At 36.5% G+C, this 26,313-nt stretch overlaps 1 protein-coding gene across 1 annotated transcript; it reads left to right on the top strand.

Annotated features, from left to right (window-relative positions):
- Positions 1-2,484: 2,484 nt before the first annotated feature.
- LOC308667604 (uncharacterized protein) lies at positions 2,485-26,313 on the top strand. Its single transcript, XM_081326926.1, has 11 exons — positions 2,485-2,615; positions 3,534-4,909; positions 5,960-6,087; positions 7,222-7,310; positions 7,612-7,688; positions 8,174-8,317; positions 19,596-21,265; positions 22,913-22,998; positions 23,811-23,853; positions 24,102-24,287; positions 26,094-26,313. Exons 2-10 carry the CDS (start codon positions 3,534-3,536, stop codon positions 24,134-24,136), a joined length of 3,648 nt encoding a protein of 1,215 aa, XP_081183052.1. The 5' UTR covers positions 2,485-2,615; the 3' UTR covers positions 24,137-24,287; positions 26,094-26,313.

Here is a 26,313-nt window from a genome sequence, read left to right as displayed (position 1 = left end):
CCTCACAAAGAGAGACTCACACCCGACTATCTGAGAAACGGTGGTCTCCCGCGGACATAAGGTCTCCCTAATAGTAACCGCCACTCCCCCACCCCTACCTTGAGCTCGTGGCCGGTGTAGCACCCGGAAGCCTGGTGGGCAGAGGTCAACCAAAGGGACCCCACCCTCTGGGCCCAACCAGGTCTCCGTGATGCAGGCCAGGTCCGCATGCTCACCCTCAACTAAATCCCTAACGAGGGGAGCTTTGTTGACCACAGACCTGGCATTCAGGTACACCAGCCGGAGCTCAGGAGGCTGCACATCCTCGCTCCCGGGACCTCGGGGAAGAAGCAGAGGGTCGGAGCGCCTCACCGCTTGCAAGTAGCGGAGATGGCCCTCCCGGTAGCGATACGGCCCCCTGTCTATCCGCCTGCTGCCATTCCCCGTCGTGGGAATTGGTAATCCCACGACCCGCTCGTGAGCTCCGGAGACAGCGACACCCCGTTCTCCCGCCGCGCCGTCGGACCCAAGTCTGGCCTGAGCTATGGTTGATTGGCCACCCCCCAAGGCCAGACAACCCTTATCACCCACCCCTCTCCCTAACCCTATAAAAAATTTGGATAAAAAGATGATCAGAGGCCTTCTATTAACTTTATATTGACGGCCCCTGCCCCTACCCAGCCATCTCTCAGGGTCCCAAAACTCGGGCCCGTCATCGAGGTTGAAAGTGTTTAAAGAGGCGGGTCGCACCCAGGAGAGGGGGGCTCCCCTGAGGGCGTACAAGTTCGTGCTAGTATATTTCCGCATAAGTCTAGCAAGTCCAGGAAAGGCGTCCCATTAGTTGTATCCATGGGAGGATCGAAGCATAAAGACAGATATCTAGCCCTGAAGTTTCCAGTTCCAGTCACTACTGGTGAGAAATACTGTAAATACATAGTCAGGAGCCAAAATAAAAGTATAAACAAACATCCAAAATCCAACATCAACATAACCATCTCATAGACTCTGGCCAACATTCTGATTCCCATACCCAATGACACAGCCACATCATTAAAGTCTTATGAAAGGAGCAGTCTTATCTCTGGGAAAATGAAGCTCCAAAAGGAAGATATAAACAGAAAAGGCTCCCTTCCTGGGCCCCACCAGAGGGCACTCTGCAATGGAGAAGGCCCATAGCCTGCCTCTCCTGGGTCTGATGGGATGACTATATAAAATAGGGCAGAAACTATCTCTCAGATAACCCAGTACCATGCTATGAAGAGCTTTTTACATTTTTTAAAACGTGTAGCTAACAAAGTAAAGAGTAGCTTAGATTTGACTGCCAATTTTGATTCCAGTTGCTATTTTTTTCAAATCCTCTTAGTATATGTGCTATATAAATTATAGATATGGTGAAAATATTTGTCTTGTAGGATAGTTCACTCCTTAGTCTGCAGTATTTGATTGATTACATTGCAGCAAATAGAGATGATCCTAAAAGGAAAGTAAATATACTTCACTAGCCAAAACGATCACAAATTATAGAATATGATAAGTTTCCTTTCTAACCTTTTCAACAATGTTTAGAATTATTATACTGAGTAATTATATATAAATACGCAGTATACTGATTAAATTGCATGTCACTTCCAACAGAGGAGATTTGAATACAGTACTCTAGAAATTATTTCTTTGACATAACAGCAAGGTTTTTATTTTCAGGGGGGCTGTCTTACCACAGCAATTAATTTAAACAATGGAGTACACTGGATAATGTAGATTTGAATGTATAAGTAATAAATTAAAAGACTGCTTATTTTTCAACCACAAGACAGCTTTCAATTATGCCTACTGTGGAAATGCAACAATGGAAAATGAATTTCTACTTGCTGCATATGGAAGGAATTGTAGGCAAAAAGGTTAGAGTAGAAATAACAACGGCACATTTAGAAACACAGTAAAAAATATGTACAATATAAACGAACTCATGTGGGACACAGCGAACGCCCCATACAGTAGAGCATCCTATTAGGATTTAAGTTCACCTGAGTTCTACGGTATTTACTTCTATGTGACCTCCTGTGTATGTGGAACCTTCTAAAGTGGATTCGGAAGCTGCCTGGGAATTAAGCCGTTTGTAATGGAGCTTTGTGCCTCGTTGCTGCCAATTAGTGACAATCCGACTTGTTGTAAGCGATAAATGGTAGGTGGTATGGTAACACATGCTTTACTTACTGCGTCCTGGATAGCAATCAGAGATTTATTTTAAAGATCTTTCGAACTTATGGCCGTTATACCTGCTACACAAGGTACGATAAAATTTGAGAAATTCTTTTATTGTTTCACTTATTTTAATAAACTTGCCCCACGACAACAGCTTTTTAGCATTTTCAGGAACCGCACTCCCACAGGATCGGCTCTTCGCTTTTCGTCTTCTATGACGTCATGCTAACGCTCTAGGAATGTCGGGAAATGTATTTTGTCCTTGCGTAGACCGCGAGAACTACAAAAACGCATGCGCGAAGCTAAGGAAGCCACCATTTTGGAAGGAGGCGGTTTGAAGTCGTATTGGTTCGGATTTGTTTTCGTGAGGGAGCGTGGCCGTCCCCGCTGGAGCCCCGGAATGCTTGGCGAGCGAGTAGCCGACTTGTTTTGAGGTTAGTCTGCAGATGCGGATAGAAAGTTTCTTTTGGAAGAGCGATGCGAAATAGTAGTGCTGAGGAAGCCTCTGAATTGCGCAACTTGAGGGCGAACTGGAGTGGGCAGATGCTGTTTTCTGTGTGACGTGTGTTTACGGAGAATAAATCCGCCGGCCTTGGCCTGCCTGGTCCTCTTGGACTACAGCCATCATTGCTCTCATTCGCTTTGCCGTGGGTGGTGAAACTTGTAGTCCAGAATCTATGAGTGGGAGAAAGTGGATGCAAGCCCTACAGAGGGGCTCTGCTTTGAGTTGTCACTCGTTGAGTAAGGCTATTGAGGTGTAGGATTGACATGCCCAATGATGTTGGGGCACCGGATGCATAAAAAGGGGAAGCATAGATAGCTGCCATCCCAAAATCCGGATCATGAGCCTTAGGTAGCACATGGGACCTTTAAGAAAAGGGCAAAGCTAAAGCGATATGACTTGGGATCTTAATACTGAAGTGGCAAGGGCTTACTTTATTTTGAAGATTGCTGTTGTGTGTTTTCAAAATAAGCTTCAACCATTTTGTTGTTGTTTGACCTCAATTTATTCACAGTTTCGTTTTTCCAAAGCAATTGAAAGTTAAAACAAGTAGCAAATGTGTAATAGTGTATGCTGTCGCTGAAATATAAAACACCTTGATGCCAAAAACATTTTGTAAACTGAAGAATGTTTTACCCTTAGGCTCCTTTTCACAATCTCATTAATTTGACCATAACATTCTTTTATTATTTAGAAAGCTTATTAGAAAAAAAATAGGTTGGTTTCAATGGATATATCCTCAATTCAGCATGCTTAGCTTCAATCATTGCATGAGTAATATGTGGTCAAAACATGAAACATATTTGATATAATATTTTATTTTATTTATATATATTTTATTGTTTTCAAGATGCTTCATGCTGTGTGTAAGCCAAGATACTTTGAAAATCAGGATGTCTCAGTAGCTGAACCCTCTTCTAAAAGGATGAAATCTACAGAAGAGTCTTATGGTAAATCCTATGATGGATTACAAACACTTCATGAGGAAATACATATTAAAAAAAACCATTCTGGCTTTATTCCATTGTCGTTATCTGACGATGATGAAGAGAAGGAGGAAAAAGAGAGAGAAAAAAATGCAGAAGTGTTAAAATCATTTAACCGAGTATCTCCTGGTCAAACACCAAGTTCCACAGAATGTTCAAGTTTAATAAACAAAAGTGAAATTAAAGGAAATGATTATTCTTTTGTTACTGACAACAGTAATGTAACTCATAGTGGAGATAATGTCATTAATGAACATAAGAATAAAGGGGAGATGGAATTGTACAGCACAAGCAAAGCATTTATTGGGCCCATTTATAAAAATGAAAGTAACTGTGAACATAAACGAAAGCAAAAGTATATTGAAAACAACTGCTCAAAGAGATCAAATACTTTTACTGGTAGAAATTCTCAGAAAGAAATAGTGCAAGCTAACTTCTGTGATATGCCAAAAATAGAAGATGAATTGTCACAGTTCTACAGGGAAATTGATCAGCTTGAAAGTAATGAAAATTGTCTGGATACTCATTTACAGGGGACAGAAGCAAATTCACCTCATCCACCTCTGGACTGTAAATCAAATCAAGTAATTTATTTAAAGTCTCAAGAATTATCTCATAAGACATTACTTAAGAGTAATGAGGGACATTGTTTTTATAATGAATCAAGTGGTTATAAAACTGGCAAATACTTTTGTAGTGATACAAGTGGTCACAGAATTGGCATGGAACAAAGTGAACATGGGAGAAATGCATGGGAAACCAAACAGCCATGTAATAAACAAGATTCTAGATTCTGGAATGATTTTGTACCTCAGTTTAGGCATAGTGGGCCACAGACCCATCCATTTGTAATACCTTACAACCCACCACATCAATTTACTGCTCAATTTAATTTTCATGACTCTAATTTTTCATCACTTTGTTCAGATGGTTTCAATTCTTCAAATACAGAATTTAAAGAAAATTACAGAAACAGTTCAGAATTTGATCAAAGTAATCCATACAGTGATCACTCCAATATTCATAGTATGCATACAATCAGAAATGAATGTAATGTACCTGATGGATACATGTTTAATGATTTCTGTGAAACTCAAGCGAATTGGAAAAACACTAAAGCTCACAATTTTGAGGAGTCAAATAAAGTTCCCCAACAGCATCTTCAGGACAAATATGTGTTTAAAAAGCGGCTTTTAATATTAAGAGGACTTCCAGGCTCTGGAAAGACAACCTTATCTCAGTAAGTGAAACATGAATTTATTTTAAGAATAAAATACAAGTAATTTATATCATATACTTCCTTTTCTATAATGCTGCTTCCTATTAATCTCTTCCCCATCTACTTATTCCTTCTGTCTCCAGAACTTTGTTGTTAGTATTAGTTTTACATAACTTAATTTCTAGCTAAGAAAATGGGCCTTTGGATGTACAATTACTGGATTCTACAAAAGGTGTTTCTGAATCTTATCTGTAAATCATGATTTATTATTAGACTAATTTTAATGATTTTTTTCTTTCATTAATTAGAATATTCTGTAAAATTTGGGAATAATTTGAATTAATATACCTGTAAATATGTTTTAATGTAATTAGCATGCATTCTTTTAATGGTATGTTTAGGGAAACAGATAAAAGCATTTTGGTTGAAATACAAGTAACAGCTAGTTGGTTTCTAAAATGTTTTAGAAATAAGACCATTTTTGGGAGCTGGTTAGAAATGTTTCTATTAATAATTTTTAATATCACAGTATTTTAGCTTATTCTACATGAGACATGTATTTATCTGAATTTAAACTATTAATGTATGTACATTGGCTGTTTATTGGTTTTCATTATGCAGCCTAAATCTAAATTGATGGATGGATAAAAGGATCCTTCTGAATAATGCTGATTGGTACATTTTAAAGTAATTTTACTCTTAAAATCAACATAAATAATACCTGTTAGTTTAGCAACAGTAGAAAATAATTATTAGTATTCTTTAGGATAGCTTTTTTCCATCACATGAAACTGAAAGATAAGACAGCATAAATATATAATCAAGTAATTAACTTATCTGATATGGAAGTGAATAGATTCTTCTTGTGAAATATTATTTATGAATGGCTTATTTTTCTGGAAAAAAATAGGAAAGGTAGTAAAAATTAGATTTGGGAACTGTCATAGTATTAAGGTGTGTGCCAAAAATGTATTGGAAATGTTTTACTAAAATTTCAGTGTAAGATTTTCTGGTTTTCAAAACCAACATTTGGCTATGTAGTAATAGACTTTCTTTTTATTCCTTTGGCAGCATTCTTCTTGGTCAGAGTTGTAATGGCACTGTATTCAGTACTGATGATTACTTCCATCAGATCAATGGATGTTGGACCTATAATGTTTCTCAGCTTGGTGCTGCTCATGAGTGGAATCAAAATCGAGGTGTGAAAATATATTAACGTAGAAACATTTACAATGAAATATGCACTTAAATTAGTAATATAAATCTCTGACAGTTTGTGACAGATTCATTGGTATATGCAATAATATCCACATAAATAGCAGGGAATTTGAATTTTTAGCATGGTTCCTTACTATTTTTCTCTTTTATGGAAAGTTTTGGTAAATGGAAACTGCCTTGTGCCTGTCTTCTTTATAATATAGACAAATCTAGGATGTTAAGAGTAAAGGCAAACCAAGTTAAACTTACTACTTTTTTGCAGATTGTACTTTCTAAACATGATCTATAATTTTCTGTATGAACAATCACGTGACCATTCATATATAAATGCAGATTTGGGGCATCTTTGGATATTAATGGGAAAGCTGAGACAATCAATGTAGATGATAACATTATACAGAAAATGTAATGGCTATCAAAATATTTTGCTAGATCTTATGAAATTAGAAAATGTTAAAAGAAAGATTGCAGATATCTAATACTACATATATTAGCAGTAAGAATTGTATTTGCCCAATATTGGAAAAATGAAAACTTACCAACTGAAGAAGTACTAGTTAAGAAAATTTAGAGTGTGCAGAAATGGATAGATTGACTTTAAAGATTAAAGAGAAAGAAGACTCTGTATTTTAGAACATGGGATAATTTCTATCAGTGGCTAGAAAAATGAGAGAGAAAGGAACGTGATATGTAATTTTGAATATAAGTTAGAAAGGCTATTGAGTGAGTAATTAACATTTGTTTATGATAATTAACTATCTATTACTGTTAGTTAAATACATGTACCCAGACACTATGCTGTTTGCTAAATTTTGAAAATGTTTTTGGGGAAAACCCCAATCCTAATCCTGACCCCACCTTATCCCTAACCCTATAAAAACTAATAAAATCTATATATTAAAAATGTTTATGATACTAATTATAGTCTTCAGAACTTAAAGATGAGCTAAATTAAGCCAGTGACTAGTCTAGTCTAGCATTCTGTGCCAGTGCATAATCAACAGATATTCAAACAAGAACAGGGAGATGATAGGCCTCTTCAACTTTTATTTTCTTAGGAGGTTTTCAAATATTAATTATTTGCCATTTATCTAATTGAATTGTTTGTATTGCAGCAAAAGAAGCAATAGATCTAGGAAGATCCCCAATTATTATAGACAACACAAATACACAAGCCTGGGAAATGAAGCCTTATGTAAAAGCGGTAAATAAAGCAGCCATTTTTAATGGAGATTCACTTTCTGTCTTAATATATAAATCTAATTTCTGTAAATGTATGAAACATTTTTGTCATACATTTCATCATGTGTTACCTATGTCTTATTATGATCTATATAAATATCAATAAAACTTGAAACTTTTACTGTTAAATGTGCTGACATTGAAGTACAATCTTATACATGTCTTAAAATAAATCCCATTATACATAATAGGACTTATTTCCAAGTTAGTATAAAAAGTATCATTTCATGTTCCTTTTGTAACTATAGTTCTTGTTTGCTTAGGCTCTAGAAAAAGGCTACCATGTGGAATTCCATGAACCAGATACATGGTGGAAGTTTAATCCCGAAGAATTAGAAAAGTAAGACTTAAATTATATTTCACTCATTTGAAAAAAAATGTACGAGACTTCCATCTAATACTTCACTCATTTCCATTATTGTCCCTAAATATGCAACTTGAAACGTTTGAAAATTTTTGTATAAACTTAAAATTATCTTTGTCCCTGCTCCAAGACTAATTTCTTTTCTAGGCTTTGTGAAATAGAACCACACGCTGTGCTTTCACTTGGATATTTTATTAATTTTTAATTAATACATAGGAAATTGGGAGGTTTTAATACATTTATTTTATATGAAAAACATCCACAATTCATATTTGAGGCAGACATAATGCTACTTTTTTGAAGATTTTTTATGTTAAAAATCACTGCTCGATTGCTATTTTTCCACTTAAGTGTATATCGGTCCTTGCAATCTTTTTTTGAAGAACACAGACTGAAGGCATTCTAATAGGTACTCCAAGATGATCAGATTTTTATCTCTTTAAATTTTGTTTGTTTTATAGGAGGAATAAACATGGGGTCAGTCGTGAGAAGATTGGGCAAATGCTGGAAAGATATGAATATCAAATCTCAATACCCATTGTCATGAATTCAGTGCTTCCTTTTCATAAAACTTCAGAAAGACCATATTTACAAAGAAGACAGAGGTGGGGAGACTGTTCAGTCTCTTGGAATACTTTTAATGTATCACATAAACAAGGATATATTTAAGGTCAATTTTCTTTATCAATAATAGGCTGCAATATACACAATTAGAGTTAAACCTATTGAAAAGACTTAATTCCTTGTTGATCTGTTTTAAATATTCAGTTAATTTCTTTTGTGACTAAAATAGGTTTAATGCAGATTAAATATCTTGGAATTATTTATAAAAATGTAAATGTTTAATATTAAAGTGTTAAATACTTTCACATTTTATATTTGTACTAATCTTGATTTTACTGAAACTTGCGATAATGCAGATACATTAATCACTGATTTTTAGTGCAACATTTTACTTATACTGCAAATTGCTGAGCAGTTTTTTTTCCTCAATAGAATATCATGATTTTTTAAACAAATAACAGTAGGGTAACTTTTAATACAGGAATTACATTAGAACTATTCTTTTTTCTGCTTTTAGTAGCATTTCAAGTTCTGCATATCTATTGATAACAGATGTAATTATGAAGCTTATTAATCAAACATTAACATTCAGCTGAAGTTCTTATGTTCCTGTACAGAATTTTATCTGCAAGCTGTAAGTTGCAAAATGGTGGCAAAACTCTGCAGTTAAAATCTGTGACTGAATATCAGCATGCAGCATGTGGTTTGTATTCTTACAAATCGGTTTTCACATAGAATTATCAAATTCTAAATCCATGCTATTATGGTATGTTAAATGTTGTGCCTTTTGATATGGGTGCGTAGTTTTCTTACAAAAGAATGAATACGTTCAAATACGTTGAAAATGTGAAGCTGACATTAGTTACACCTTATTACATTTGGTTAGGATTATAATATATACAATATCCAGTTCATATGTTTGTGGCTGAATTCACAAAAGGTCTTTGTGCTAATGCCATGTAATAAATTGGATGCCTCTTTTCTTTTTGCATGGTTTTGTACTAGTGCTTCAGCAATCCAGTCTCAGTGAAATTAATATTACACCAGGCTCCGTTTCTTCATGGGAACCTTTGGAAGTTAAAGAGTAGCATGCCCTGTATAAAACGTTCCTATAAGTTATTAAGAACTACTAGTAGAAATAATTTGGCCTTCATGACTAGATTTTTTTTAAAAAAATAAACTTATGCAGTGCCTAATAGCCATGCTCAGTGATGAAATCTGAAATAATAAAGACATTTATTAAAGCAGCAGCCTGAAATACAATTTAAAAACACTCTTCCATACTATTTCTACATAATCAGATTATTAATAGAAACATTCATCTCTCATGTCTAGGCCAACATGTTGTTTATGAATCTACTGAATCTTATAGAAAACTTTACATATTGTATTGCATTCACCAGGATATCCACATGATGGGATAGTGGTTCCATTATACTTTGCCCTTTTAACAGTGAATTCAAATGTAGAGTAGGTAGATCATTCTACACCTAAAGAACTCTTATGACAACTTCACCCTCAGGTCACCCTCAACTTCCAAATGTTCACCAAGGACCATGTTAGCTGAGAAGGAAAAATGAAATCAACACATCTGTAGGGCACCCAGATTGAGGAAAGTTACCTCATAATGTGGATAGAATATTTACTAGTCAATACTGTAGCTAAATGATTTTTTTTAACCGTCATATTCGAGAACCCCAAATCTCCTTAACTACATGGTAATAATATCTGGCAATATTATATACTGAAGTGCAGTTTTTATTATCTTTTTTTCTACAACTCTACTTTTTCTACTTTTTATTATTTATTATAAGTTTATACAAACATAGTTTTCTGTGTCATGTGTTTCTTTTTCTTTGAAAAGATAAACACATGGAGGATTGAAGCATCATGCAAATGAGACTCGAAGTCCAGATTTAATTCTGGATATTAATTTGTGTGTGTCCTAATCTTTAATGTATTGCAAAATATGCATGTAAATACTACTAAATAGAAATAATTAATATTTTGGATAATTTACTGTTAATTTGTGCCATTGCCATTTCCTTTTTTTAAGTAGAAGAGGTTCTTATAAAAATTTAGTTCAGTAAGTTTAATATATTAAATTTTGCATTTAACAATGTGTGCTTATAACTATTAATTAGTAAGTTAATAATACACATTTTGTCATTAGTAATATGAGAATATTGCCTTTGTTCACCTCAGCATAATTATGTAGCTGATCATGATATACAGAAACCTAGGGAGATAAATTTGAGGCAAAGATTCAGGAACTATTACCTAAACAAAAAGGGCAAAAGCATTCCTTATGACTAAAAAGGTAATATTAAGAAGAAACTCGGGTTGGCTCGTTCTTGACTTACTGGGGAGCAAGGGGAGGACACACACACTATCAAATTTGCAAGATTCTGTTGCTATACTCGTATCTCAATAAAATATCTCTCTAGTATTACGTACTGTGTTTTCTGATCTGGTCTACCACAAATGCCCGATTGGATATGCAGGTGGCTTTTCCTTTCAGGAGTAGACATTATTTGTCCCCAATTAATTTGTACTTGTTCCTTTTAGCAGACAATGAGCTCCATTTTTTCTATTTTTGTATTGATCATCATCTTGTTCCCACAAAAGTGAAACAAGCATATGAACAAGCAAGGCAAGTCTTTATGTCAGTTTGAACGGATTGGATTCCAGCTTAAAAAAAAAAAGAGTATATCCCAGTGCATATGAGGGAGTTGGTTTGGGGAAGCTCACAAGGCACAATTTGGTTCTCAATACTATTTAACAGTACTACCTGTGGATATTAGGTGTTTGGGGACTGGGTATCATCAATACGTTGATAACATTTGAGTTCTTCTCTATAACATCAGAAACAAGAAACTGAGTTGTGATTTGAAACTGGTATCTGAGTGTATTAAGGAAATAGATGAGGGCCAGTAAATTGAGGTTGACTCTTGCAAGAAGACCTTGTGGGAGTTAAGAACTTACCTGTGGGTTTGCCTTCATTTAAGAAGCAGATAGCTTGGAAGTCTTTCTAGGCTCATGATCATCAGTTACGACACAATAATTTATGTCATCCGGGGAGCTTGTAACTTTAATTATACATCAGCTCCCGCTCCCTTTCCAGCATAGGTTAGTTTAGCCTTAATTGTTCACACTCTGGTGGATTACTGTAATATTCTGTGTATGGTACTATCACTGATTTTATTCTAGAAGTAATCACTAGTTTATTCAGTGGGATAATTTACAGTGGTTTCCAATTAGTTATTGAGATAGGTTAAAGGTTTTGCTTTTGACGTAAGCTATTTGGAAGCACATATCTGATGGACATAATCAAGGAAGATCTTCCTGCATGTACTAAAAACAACATTCTCTTACAGTTATTTTACAGGTGGCCCTTCCCTGCAAATTTGTAAGGACCTACTGTTACACCTTTTTTTATACCTGTTGATAACTTGGCTTTGCTTCCAATATTTCACTGACTGAATGTTGTATTAATGTATTATTTTTGTTTTCCTTCTTTTTATAATTAATGTTACTTTTATATTGTTTTAGTTTTGTGGCTGTACAATATATACATATTTTTAATATTATGCACTTTATAACCTAATCCTACAGGTAACAATAATATGTATATTTGCAAATTGAAATACTTAATAATATAATGCAATTAAAGTTTAATGTATTTTTAAAGTTAAACTTTAGTTTATGTTAATCTTGCCTATCTAAAATATGATGTATACAGGTAGTTCTTGAAATAATGGAGCTTGGCCAATATATTTTCATGTGGCAATGGCCTTGTGAAGCATCTTATTTAATGATCCTCCCGTACCTGCTCTCCCCAATGAATCATTAAACAAATGTGTGGGTCATTAAATGAAGCATGGGGTGCCTTAGAGCAGAGTTCCCCAACCTTTCTGGCTTGGCGGCCCGGAAGGAAAGGGAGCAGCAGGGAAATCTGCACGTATGCAGCTGTGTACATGCATGCGGTAACAGGCGTGCACATGACGGTGCTAGTGTGCGTACACATATGCAAGTGGGCCACACACCCCCACAGTGTGCACTGGCTCGTGTGCATGTGCAAATGGGGCTGCTAATACCCACACGGTGCTGCTACCACGAGTGGGGTGGGGCTCACCAACTATTCCCGAGACCTGGTAGCCAACAGGCCACGGCCCGGTACCGACCCGTGGATCATAGGTTGGGGACCCTTGCCTTAGAAGTGAGGGATGCCCTGGGTGGCCTAGCACGGAAATCCGCCTGCCTTGTCCGGCTCTCCGAAGGCCACCGCACCCCATGAGACACCCCTTGCACTACTTCCCCCACCTTGGATCCCCAAAGGCCTTTTCCCTGTTGCTCCTAGGTGGGGAAGAAAGTGCCTCAGTGAAAACTTCAAAGGACCCTCCTCTTCCCTCCCTCCCCATAAAACTTCACAAAATGAACCAGATGGCCAGCATTTCCAATACCATCTGGTGCCCCAGCAGCAAAGAAGGAGTGATGGCATATATGAAGTTTGTGACTTCTATGGATAAAAAAAAGGGGAGTCCCAAATGTGCACTGGGAAAGTTGAGGTGCACAAAAAGGATGGGAGGAAAGGCAACAGAAAACATGAGTAGCTCCTGTTGGCTTCCTGCACAGTCAAGCTTTTTGTAAATTGCAGATGTGTATGCGTGCATCCAATTATGTTTTTTGTAAAAGTAGATGCATACTAATGCTTCTAGGAAAGATTTTGCGAACGGTGAGTTTTGCTGAAAAGATCAAGGTTATGCCACCTATACTATCAAGGTTATGCCACACTGGAGCAGGCCTAAAAATACAGCACTTTAATTTGCAGCACTATGACCAGGAGGGAGCTGATAGGGGAGGGAAAGGCCTCCAGGGACCTGATGGGTGGAGATAAGGAAGATGGTCCTGCAATGTCCCTGTGGTCAATCGTAAGGACGAATAACCACAGGGGTCCTGCAGCAGTCATAACTTCAGGACTGGCTCTGCATTTTGCCATAATTTTGAACAGTTATTAAGTGACCATCGTAATTCAAGGACTACCTGTAATTTAGTGTAAAAACTTTAAAAATGAAACATTAAAAAGGAAATAAAGCAATAGATAAAATAACTAATTGTACAAGAATCAATACGTATTTTTAAAAATGTAATTGTGGCAGATCTAAGGCAGGAAGAAGCCACTTTTAATTTTTATTTGTTTATTCATTTTGTTGGGGGAGGGAACTTTGTCTTTTTAAAAAAATTCCGCTTCTGGGAGGTGGTTGTGGAAGTGGTCCTGATGATCTGAAAAACAGACAGTGCCAAGTTACACTACTCATTTAGGAAGCATAAATCAAATGCAAAGGTTTAGCATGCAGCTTAGTAATACTACCTGTGAAAAATATATTAGAAAAGATTGTTACAGACTGAGAGAACAGTGAAATATGACTGCAAAAGACAAACATAATTTTAGGAAACATATTTTATTCTGTTTTAGTCAGACCCTGCCTTGAGTTCTGGGCACACTTTAAGAAACAATATTAAATAACTTCCATCCAATCTCCAACCTTTGTTTTTAGGGAAGATTATGCACTCAGCTTCAAAGTAGCCTGGATTAAGTGATCTGGTTCTGGATCTTTTTCAGTAAGGGTTCAGTCTTACAGTATTGAGAAGGCATTGGTGGCAATGGTGAATGATCTGTGAAGAGCTTGGGAAGGGATGGGGCATCCATTCTGACTTTCCTGTACCTTCCACCAGCTTTTGATACTGTTGATCATGGTATCCTTCTTATTGGTTCTAGGAGCTGGGAGTGGGAGGCACTGTTGGGAATAGTTTTCTTTCCTCTAACCAGTTTCTGTCAGTTGGTGGGGCAGCATGGGTTGAGTGCTAGTACCCTGTAATAAGGGGAACCTCAGTGCTTAAGTCTCTTACCCCACCTTATATGAGACTGGGAGAGGTTATCCAGTGGCACAGGGTGCATTATCAGTATACTGATACCTAGCTATACATCACCCCTGATTGGCCAAATATTATTAACCAGTGTTGGTCCAATACCTGAAGGCTGTAAGGATTTGGATCAGGAGGACCTGATTTTTGCCTCAACCCTAGCAAGAGACTATGTTTTTGGTCCTCTTTGACACTTGGTGGGGTAGCCCCCACCTGAACAGATGCACAACTTTGGGATCATCCTAGTTTGTGGCTCTTGCTTGAGCAGATGGTAACTATGGCTGGGAGAGCTTTTGCACAGATCCATTTTGGATGCCAATTGCACCATACATGGATCAGGAGGCTTTGCTCACTGGTAACTTCCTAGTGGATTTCCATGATTACAGATGGCTGCCTTTGAAGACAATTTGGAACTTATAACTAGTTCAGAACTGGCTCAGCATGCAGTTCTGGGTGCTCTTTGATGGGTCCCCAACCCCCAGTCTGTTGACCAGTACCGGGTCTCACCATATCAGCAACCGGGCCACACAAACAAGCAAACCCCTATCCACGGGATGCAGGCAGCACACAAAGCCATGCACCCTCTGGTCCGCGGAAAAATCTCTCTCCATTGAACCAGTCCCTGATGCCCAAAAGGTTGGGGACCTCTGCTCTATGATACATTCACATTACACCCCTGTTTTGTGAGCAGCACTAGCTTCCACTTTCTGTTATCGTGCCAGAAATGGCATGTGCCATGGCATGAAACCAGGTTATTTGTGAGACCACTTTTCATCTACCCTCTGAATAGCCATGAAGAGCTGATTCTTTCAAGAGCATTGGGGTAGCATGAGGTTTTATCCCAGCAGGGTTGCTTCTTCATGTGTGGGATAGAGTTGTCCAAGATCATTGTGAGTTTTACTGAGTTTTTGTTTAGTTCTGATTGTTTGGGTTTGGGGGAGGGTGTTTTTACCGATTTGTGAGCTGACCAGGGTTGTGATTGTGGGGTTTTAGTTTGGATTCCTATTCAGTAAATCATGGTAAAATAATCAAATAGTGATGGAACACATTTCACTCAACCATAGTCAAGATTTGAATTTTGGAGGTTTTGCACTAGACCATGTACTTGATTTTTGCATTGGTTTGTTAAGAATTTAAAATTAAGCTACCTGAGAGAACAGTCGGGTCTTGTAAGACTCTCAGGAACATAATCAGGATGGGAGTTAAGGATAACAAAATAGATAAGTTTAAAGGTGTTAGACACTCATCTTTTCAAATAACATAAACATTTTTCAATTTAGCTTTCAAAAATCTCAGTTCTCTTTGAACCAATATTGCATCTCTTGTATTTATGTATGTATGTATGTATTAAATTTGTATGCTGGCCATCTCACTAAGAGGTGACCCTAGGCAGCTCAAGTAAAAAGAGATAAAACACTAAAATAATAAATATCAATGTTAAATTACCTATTAATATTACATAGAAGGGAACAAAATAATTTTTAATTTAAGGTTTTTTTTCTTTTGAGGATATATACTATGACCTACAGTGGGACAAAAAAGTATTTAGTCAGCCACCAATTGTGCAAGTTCTCCCACTTAAAAAGATGAGAGAGGCCTGTAATTTTCATCATAGGTATACCTCAACTATGAGACAAAATGGGGGGAAAGAATCCAGGAAATCACATTGTAGGATTTCTAATGAATTAATTCGTACATTCCTCGGTAAAAATAAGTATTTGGTCACCTACAAACAAACAAGATTTCTGGCTCTCACAGACCTGTAACTTCTTCTTTAAGAGGCTCCTCTGTCCTCCACTCATTACCTGTATGAATGGCACCTGGTTGAACTTGTTATCAGTATAAAAGACACCAGTCCACAACCTCAAACAGTCACACTCCAAACTCCACTATGGCCAAGACCAAAGAGCTGTCGAAGGACACCAGAAACAAAATTGTAGACCTGCACCATGCTGGGAAGACTGAGTTTGCAATAGGCAAGCAGCTTGGTGTGAAGAAATCAGCTGTGGGAGCAATTATTAGAAAATGGAAGACATACAAGACCACTGATAATCTCCCTCATTCAGGGGCTCCACACAAGATCTCACCCCGTGGGGTCAAAATGATCACAAGAATGGTGAGCAAAATCCCAGAACCACATGGGGGGACCTAGTGAATGACCTGCAGAGAGCTGGGACCAAAGTAACAAAGGCTACCATCAGTAACACACTACGCCGCCAGGGACTCAAATCCTGCAGTGCCAGACGTGTCCCCCTGCTTAAGCCAGTACATGTCCGGGCCCGTCTGAAGTTTGCTAGAGAGCATTTGGATGATCCAGAACAGGATTGGGAGAATGTCATATGGTCAGATGAAACCAAAGTAGAACTTTTTGGTAAAAACTCGTGTTTGGAGGAGAAAGAATGCTCAGTTGCATCCAAAGAACACCATACCTACTGTGAAGCATGGGGGGTGGAAACATCATGCTTTGGGGCTGTTTTTCTGCAAAGGGACCAGGATGACTGATCCATGTAAAGGAAAGAATGAATGGGGCCATGTATCGTGAGATTTTGAGTGAAAACCTCCTTCCATCAGCAAGGGCATTGAAGATGAAACGTGGCTGGGTCTTTCAGCATGACAATGATCCCAAACACACTGCCCGGGCAATGAAGGAGTGGCTTTGTAAGAAGCATTTCAAGGTCCTGGAGTGGCCTAGCCAGTCTCCAGATCTCAACCCCATGGAAAACCTTTGGAGGGAGTTGAAAGTCTATGTTGCCTAGCGACAGCTCCAAAACATCACTGCTCTAGAGGAGATCTGCATGGAGGAATGGGCCAAAATACCAGCAACAGTGTGTGCAAACCTTGTGAAGACTTACAGAAAACGTTTGACCTCTGTCATTGCCAACAAAGAGTATATAACGAAGTATTGAGATGAACTTTTGTTATTGACCAAATATTTATTTTCCACCATAATTTGCAAATAAATTCGTTAGAAATCCTACAATGCGATTTCCTGGATTCTTTCCCCCCATTTTGTCTCTCATATTTGAGGTATACCTATGATGAAAATTACAGGCCTCTCTCATCTTTTTAAGTGGGAGAACTTGCACAATTGGTGGCTGACTAAATACTTTTTTGTCCCACTGTATATATACTGTACATATGGCAGTAAATAAAACAAACCTAAGTGATTGTAGATAATAAGTAATTTATATAACAGTGATTAATATGATCAAGGTATGTCCCCTACCAATAAATATGATTTTAGTCACAGTGATTAATAATGCAATCCTATATATGTTCATTCAGAACTCAGTCCCATGGTATTTATTAAGAGGAGGTTAATCTAACATAAATATTAGGCTTTAATATTGCCAATACCCACCACGTGTGATACAGTGTTTTGGATTTTCAGCAGTGAGAAAAAATGCAATTAACATATGTGGCAGAATAAGGTGCTAAGAACTGCCCTTCTTCCTGCTACCATTATAAATAGAAAATGCTAGTTTTGAATTACTTCCTACACACAAAGAAACCCCATTGGGTCATCATTTCAGAGATATTTGCTTACCTAAACAGAGAAACAGAATGACCAAGGGTGGGCCAAGAAGCATTGGAATAAGACCGACTTCTGATTTCCTGCTGGCTTCCCATTGAGTTTCCTTGAGGGAATCTGGCAGGAAGCATCAGAGACCTTCCCTTCCCTATCCTTCCCTACCCAACAAGCAGGTAAGTGGCTGTTGTTTGGTGGGGGAGTGGGTGATTGCAAGACAGAATGTTGAAAACAAAGATCAAGTAACCACAGCAGCAGCCCAATAATGCAACAGCAGCAAGTAGCATCGAAGCAGCCACAACTTTTAAAAATGCATTCCCTCAGCAGTCATGGGTCCCAGATTTTGGACACATTCTGCAAATTAGCCCATTTGAAGTCTCTTGGTTCAAAAATTGTTAATACACTGTTTCATCTAGCTTAAAGTCATGATAGACAGTTTTAGTAATACATAATTTTTGGATCTATTCTTGGTATATATTTTCATATGACTGCGAATAGACTTGTAGGTTCTGTTGATGGGAGCTGGACAGCTGATTAAAATCTTCATTTTGCTTTTCCCCAGAAAGACTATACAAAGAGACACAAACACAGCCATAAACACCGTGTGTGTGATAGTTTAGCATATATACTGCAGTGTTTTATAGTGTACAAGAATTCTCTACTCTGACAAATTTGCAATCAAAAATCTATCACAGGAAATCAAGTAGAAAAGTGAAAGTGGGAATAAATACAGAATTTACACTTAATTGACTGACGAACAGAAGAGCCATGCTAGATGAGATCTAATGCCAATCTCTCAACATTTCTATTCCATAATATCCGTGCTCAAGTTCAGTTATGGAATTCTTTATGAATGGATGCATAAATTAGCAAGTTGATGTCAGCTAACATGTGCTTCATTTAGGGATTACCCATAAACAATTTGAGAATAAGATGAGGTGAGGTGAAATAATATTAATAAAAACATTATAACATGTTAGAGGATGAAAGTGATGACCACTCTTTCAGTTTTAAAACCAACTTATTTATTTTTTTTATTTATTTATTTTAATTCCATTTATATCCCGCCCTTCTCCAAAGACTCAGGGCGGCTTACAAGCTTACTTGATTATATTGTCCCAATTTATGTATTTTATGCATCTTTTCAGGGCCAAACATCATTTCAAAATGGCACATGAGTAAAACTAGGAAATGAGCTAAACAATGTAAATTAACATTTTTTTTCTCCAGACAGAAATCCACTTTAATGTAAATGATATTCTATGGATTTTACTAGAGTTTAAAGATATGGATGATTACCATACTATATTTCAGTTAAAAGCAGATTGGAACAGTTTGATCTTTGATACCTATTTTTAAAATACCCATCTTACACACTACATCTTACATCTTGTAAGAGTACCATGATTAAATCATAATCAGAGAGGATGTTTTTCTTTTGTCTTCCGTAACTAGAAAAAAGTCATGAAGTCTATATAATTAAGTTACAACATGAATACATCTTTTGTACTAATGTTATTTTTCTGGTTAGAAATGCCTTCTCATGTAATAAATTATGATAGGAATGTTTCATGCTGGTGAACTGTATGCATATCATGCCAGCACAACAACCTATTCTGTTTCTAAGCTTGATTATCAGTACATTCTGCTCTTGCTATCTAAGATTTAAGTACAATATTTTCTGTGGAACTTCTGAATATTTAGAAAAATGCTGTGAATCTGTTATTTGGCATGATTAAAGTTGGATCACTCCATAGCTGTCTTAAGAGAATGTTCCATGGGTTATATGATTAGTCATTACATGTATGCCTGCATTAAGAGCATTCTTAATAATTTTTTCATATTTAGTTCTTTATTCTATTTAGGGAACTGGTTGTAAAGAGGAAACACAGATTACACAAGATAAAACAAAAAAAGAAACGAAGGAAGAACAGAAAAATGAAAAATGCTATTACATCACTGGACACAAAATCAGATGAACACTTAATTCCAAGTGATGGGGATTTATCACGAAGTGAGCAAGAAAATTCAGAAGACAATGGACAATCAGAATTAGTGACTGGCCATCTAAATGAAGCTAAAATTGATAGTGAGAATGGCTCAACGAAGTATCATTTACAGCTTTTTGAATTGCAAAAAAAGGAAATCCTCGATTCTGTTGTGGTAAATCCAGTGTCTTTAAAGAAGTCATTAAAAGCAGATATTACTGAAGATGTGTCAATATCAATTACTCTAAATGAAAATATAGCTGGCCAATTATCCAACTGTCATTTATCAAATCGGATCAAAAACATATCGCTTGCAGAATGTGACAGTAATACTTTAGATCATAATCAAAATTCATTTCAACAATCAGATCAAAATGATGCAAGAAAAAATACTGTATTGACTGATAAAGAAAACAAAAATACATCTGCTGAATATACATATGACTTGATCCAAGGAAACCAAATGTTAAGCAATGAAGAGGAAACAACTCTTCCACATCCACGTGGGACTTCAAAAAGTAATGAAATTAATTCCTGGGCTTTCTTTTCCTTTGATTTGGCTGATGAACAATTTCAGACCAAGACAGAGAAAAATGAATCCTGTTTGACTTTGCCTGAGGATGTATCTAAAATCATGTTTGAGCAAAGACCAAAAAAGATCAAAAGACCTAAGAAGATGCTTTCAGAAGCAACAACAGAAATAACTGATTATAATTCTAGTAAAGAATTAGTAAAAGAAAGCAGTGAAAGACTCCTGCATGAAAATAACAATACAACAATTACCTCTTTGTCATTATTGCTGATGGAAAATAAGATATGTGATAATTCTAGTGAATTTGTCAGAGATGGTGGAAGGAATGCCAGTTTCACAACTGATTGTATATTAGCTTTACCAAAGAAAAAAGAGAAATACAAAAGGATCTTCAAATTGGCCCCAAACTTTGATTTACCAAGGCATATTCCTCCTAAAAAGAATCAGAAAGTGCTAAACAATATAAATGCAGTAACGAAGAAAGAAGACATTTCAAATGAAAAAACTATAGAAAAGAACAAGCAATTCTGTGAACTTCGAGCATCTAATTACAAAGCAGTAGTTGAATTTTCTGATTTTGATGTGGAACTTCCCTTACACAATGGTTCCAATCAACTTGCAGATGAATCTGTGAATATTTCAACAAAAGAATCTGATATTCCAATTCATATATGTACTTTTGCTTCATGTAAAGCTCCCTCACTAAGTGAACAAGATTTTTTTGAATTTGATGAAACAATAGAAATTAAAGAAAAGAAAAAGATATCTCCAGCTATTTCAACTACCCAGCCAGATATTTTACATTCAGTTAAACGAATTACTGAATGCCTTACAAACACCATGGCTGAATCATTTGAAAATATGGAAGTGATTAATGAAAGTGAACAAACAGTGAATTCTCAGATCAAAGATGTTCAAGATTCCCCATATACAAAATACAATTTGGAACTTCCTTTATCACTAAGATTTGTACTTCAACTAGTAGAACTTTTTGGTTTTCCAGGAGTTCCATTAGGTAATTATAAGTTAAAATAAAGTTGAGAAAAATGTAGAATTTCATATAATTGAATTTTTAAAAAGAATTTAGTAATTTAAACTTTAGCATGCATTTTAGCATCCATTGCCTTTTTATACAGAAATTAATTTTATTGCTTACTTTGGGGGTAAAAGTGCCAGGTTCAAAAAACTGAAAATCCCATTTTGATGTTAATGATTAGGCTACCCCTTCATGAACTAAGAGTAACCTCATAAAAATCATATGATTACTTTTTAGATTTCAGGCCAGCCAAATTTCAATTATGTGTATTTAATTATTTTGCATGTTTCTTATCATTTCCAGTAAATGGGCACATATTTTCCACATTTGCTTAAGCAATGCCATAGTTTTTGGTTTTCAAACATTTAGTTCAAGTGAGAAGATTGATATTTTAAAAGTATTCCAGCCCTCAATGACTTTTCTCTTTGGAGAATATAGGTAGGACTAATCAAACTATTCTGGGTGTGTTTTGCTTATAGGAATAATGTCAGAAAATCACTACAACAAATAGTTTTCATAGTTTTGTTTACAGATATTCTGGTCATATGATTGTACTATTCAAATTGTTACCACACTGACAACAGATTAATTTTGTCAAGTTAGCAATGCTGGAATTTTTAAATGAGACTTAGATTTTTTCCCATGTAGCTTTACAAAGGATAGTACACAATATCACCTCTAGCTTATTAATCTTTTTATAATAAATGTAAATACTATAACCCATCTCATGTCATGTTGCTACAACATATAGACTGTGAAAATTAACCCATTGTATTGAATCAATCTTTGGCTTCTACTATAAAATACAACTTATTACAGTTGGATCAACTGCTCCTTGGCTGAAAAGATCAGGGTGAAAACACCTACTACTACTGAGATGCCATCTTGCAATTGCCTAACTCAACTTTTTTGGCCCAGTGAGCAGCAACATTCAAAGTCACAGCTGAACTCTGATCTAGCTGCAGGCCATTCTGTCTGACAATAGTCCCCATTTTAAATCTTAAAAAACAGTTCCCAAATGAGTTCATCATTTCATCCAAAGTGGAATAGTAATAGCAGCAACTGGTCTATAAAAGCAACTGAGCCAAGTTCATGATCACCATTAATGTAACCCTATTCTTGCTATTGAGGTGAATTGTTGTTTTTTCCAATCCATTACCTAAGACAAAAGGGCTCATAGAGCCTTAAAAACCAATTATCTCTGTCCAAAGGAAACTGCCAGAAGAACTCAAACTGTTTGTTTTAGAATGGAATATGCTGCCCACTTCCAAATGGTTCTGGTGGCTTCCAAAAACAACAACAACCCCTAAACACAAAAAAAATCACACACAATATCTCAAATAATTTTTAAAAAATGTTCTAGCTTTCATTTCATTCAACACCAGACCCAATTGTAAGTTAATAAGCCTTAATTAAAAAAGTGATATGTGCAAGTATGAATCAAGCTTTAATAGCTCAATTACCTTGCACATTCAATGTATGCCATTAATTCTAGAATCATAATTAAATAACTAATGTGCTCTTAGGCTAGTGCCACCTGCAATCAAATGACCATCACATCTATGTAATGTAAACTTTCAAACCTATGTGCAGGTTAAAGATACTTTGTGTGATCTTGTTTTGTAGATACTTTATTACCAGATGATTATGTAGTTCCTCTTGACTGGGCGATATCAAAGGAGATTTATCTACAGTGGAAGACATCTGTGGAGGTATGGCCATTACCAGGGGCGAAAAGAAGCAAGGCCTCTTTAAGGAAAAGGTAGAAGCCTCAGGATCAGAAAAAGGAAAGAAGGCGAGATTGTCAGAATACAAGCTAACTTGAGGGCTAATCCACATGGAGCCCCATTTCCATCTGTCCTGTTTGCCATCATTCACTCCCTAGAGACTAAAATGGACAATGTGAAATTTGAGCGGGCCCCAAACAAGGAGTATATATCAGAGGTGGTGACCCTTTGAGAGTTGTATGCAACGAAATTTCATTTTGATGTATGCCAATTGGTGTACATTCAAAGTGACAATAAAGTTATCATTATCATTATCATTATTACTCCCCCTGTATATTATACAAAATAATTGATGGATGTTAGTCATCTGTAAATTATTCCTAGTAATTTATGCAATGATAGATACACAGTAGTTGTTAGACAATAGCAATAGCACTTAGACTTATATACAGCTTCAAAGTGCTTTACAGCCCTTTCCAAGCAGTTTACAGAGTTAGCATATTGCCCCCAACAATCTGGGTCCTCATTTTACTGATTTCAGAAGGATGGAAGGCTGGGTCAACCTTCAGCTGGTCAGGATCGAAGGGAGTGAACTGGCAATGTGAGCAAAGTTAGTCTGCAATACTGCATTCTAACCACCGTGCCACCACAGCTCAGGACAAAATGGATGTGATGTTGGAAAAAGCATTGCTTGCTCCTTCTGCCAGGTCCTACCTTGCTAAAGAATGGGGTTTTCTTTCCTGTGGATAGAAGAAATTTACGATACATATAGCATTTTTCTTTATATGTTATTGCAGAAGAAACAGGAAAATAACCTATTGAAAGAGAATTCCTTGCTTGGTGAGTACAATTTTGTTACTTTTTGTCTGATTTATAACCAGCAACAAAATATGTGTCATAATACAACATTGTAATAAGGTAAAAGTGGCGATACTGCACAAATGCGTAGAGCCAAGTAAGCATGCAACCATAGATTGATGCTGGGAACTGGGGAACCAGTCCTGGTCCTTCTGGTGAAAGATCCTGACCAGCACATAAACAAAGGCATGTAAAATCCTTACACTGTTTAATACTCTCTTTATCTGTAGTTGCTGCAACTGCTGTCCAGGATTCAAATAAGTAGAGTCAAGAAAGAAAATCTTCAGAAATAAACTCAGAGATGCATTTGGAAGAACCATCTTAACTCTGAAAACAATGTTTCAAGCTACATAATCCAAGCAATAATGCTAGCCTCTCTGAAATTTTATTTTAAGCAACTTTTTTTTTGCAGAAAGGTAATTTCTTCCTGTGTTTTGATTCTGTTAGCTCAAGGCTTTGACCCATTCTGAATATGAAATTCATAGACTGAACCCCCATAGAGTGGTTGCTTCTGGTTTTGCTATATAGTCTGTTGTTGAAGTGAACTTTGCATTGTAGAAGAAATGAGGGGGGATAAAGAAAAAAGAAAAGGAATGAAACGGAATGGTTTTAGAATATTAACAAGAAAAGTAGCTTTACCAAGAGAAGATTAATATTATTACTGTGACAATAGCAGGCTCCTATATTTTTTAAAAGCCGTAATTGCTGAAGATGTGTACTATTTAATATTGATGAATAGCCATAGTTGAGTGTGAAAATCCTCTAGCCTCTTGCCACTCTGTTAAAGAGGACCATTGTATTGCCTTAGTTTTTGATTCTTCCATCTCATTTGTCCTCTCTAGGCTATTTCTAACCAAATTGTGCCACAACTCCCTTTACAACAGCATTGTGCAATCTTTTCCAGGACAAGAGCACCTCTAACTTATCAGTGGCATATCAGAGGCTGTATGTGAAAAGTAGATAGTATGAAAAAGAGTAGGTGAATGTGGCATGGAATCTAAATTGGGTTAATTTAATTTACATTTTATTGTAATTTAAATTAATTATATTCTGTTAATAGGGTTATTTCCTATGTCAGGGGTAGGCAACCTCGGCTCTTTTATGACTCATGGACTTCAACTCCCAGAATTCCTGAGTCAGCTATGTCCTTCAAAATCTCACACAGATGTCTTTCCTTACCTTCAAATTCCTCCATGACCATCCTTTTCATCTCTTTATTCATACAGGTAGTCCTCACTTAATGACTAGTTGCTTAATGACCATTCAAATTTTTGACAGACACCATCCCCATCAAAAGGCACTAATGATCCAGGTTCAAATTCTAACAGTTGCCGCCCCCGATCACATGATTGCATTTTTGGCACTTGGCAACTGGTCCACAGGGTGGGATAGTTTCCCTTTCCTCTCTCCACAGGGGGAGAAATACTTTGGGCAGCTTATACAGGTAGAAAAAAATAATTAGAAGAGAGGTTTAGATCTCACCCAGTCTCTTCTGCACTGCTTTGTAGGTGCCTGGTGGTAAGTGTGACTTCGGCTATCTGCAGCCTAGTAACAAGCCATATTGCTATGGCTGGTCTTTCGTCCGCTGGTTTGGAAGGCTGCACTGGATCAAACGGAAGAGCTACCGCTCTGCAGCGATCCAGCAGGGATCCCCTGCTTGCTGGTTGCCCCTACAGGGCAACTTTTGACCCTTTCCAGGGTCCCCCAGCAATGCGAAATCAGACGTGGAAGACGAGCTCGCCTTCCAAGCGTCCGCAGCGGCCTCGTCAGCAAACCGGAAGTCAAGTTCTTGCATAACTTTAAAATGCCTAATTAACACTCTCTAAATATTTTTATTTGTGATCAGAGCATAATATTTGGCTATTAGTTAAGCTATTCTGTGCAAAGCAGATGCAAGAAAGGTAATTATCCAGAGGGAAAGGTTATTTAACAAAACTACCATTATAATAATGTGGAGAAATGCATTAATTGGTAAGTTAAAAATAGCTAATTTTTTGTTTGCAACTGAAACATAAAATTATACATAAGCCCTAATAAAATGTCAATTTTATTTAATTTTAATTGTTAATATATGAATTATAGTTTGAGTGGATGAGATAGTTGTAATACTTAGGTTTGATCTTTCACTAGTTTTTATATTTATTATTACTATTATTATTATTATTATTATTATTATTATTATTATTATTATTATTATTATTATTATTATTATTATTTTACAGAATGTTCTTGCTTTTTGGCTTTCCCTGGGGTGGTCTGAAATTAACAACCATCTATAATAAAAATAAACCACAAGAATCAGCAAAAGTACAAAGCATCAAACTTTTTGAATCCATATCTGAGTCATCTGCTGCTTTTGAATTTCATGTTCAAATAAAATTGTGAAGAGTGATTGTCATTGTTAAATGGACAAAATTAAATAAAGTGGCTTCAGCTGTGTAA

This window comes from Vipera berus (assembly GCF_964194415.1).
Source record: "Vipera berus genome assembly, chromosome: 4".
Lineage (NCBI taxonomy): Eukaryota > Metazoa > Chordata > Lepidosauria > Squamata > Viperidae > Vipera > Vipera berus.
The sequence above is the reverse complement of the archived record's forward strand: the minus strand, read 5'-3'. Positions and strand labels throughout refer to the sequence as shown.

Excerpts from the sequence above, each read along its gene's own strand:
- LOC308667604 (XM_081326926.1), top strand. The coding sequence starts at position 3,534 with ATGCTTCATGCTGTGTGTAAGCCAAGATACTTTGAAAATCAGGATGTC. Across the intron at positions 7,311-7,611 it reads TGAAGCCTTATGTAAAAGCG|GCTCTAGAAAAAGGCTACCA; the intron begins GTAAATAAAGCA and ends TTGTTTGCTTAG. Across the intron at positions 7,689-8,173 it reads AATCCCGAAGAATTAGAAAA|GAGGAATAAACATGGGGTCA; the intron begins GTAAGACTTAAA and ends TTTGTTTTATAG.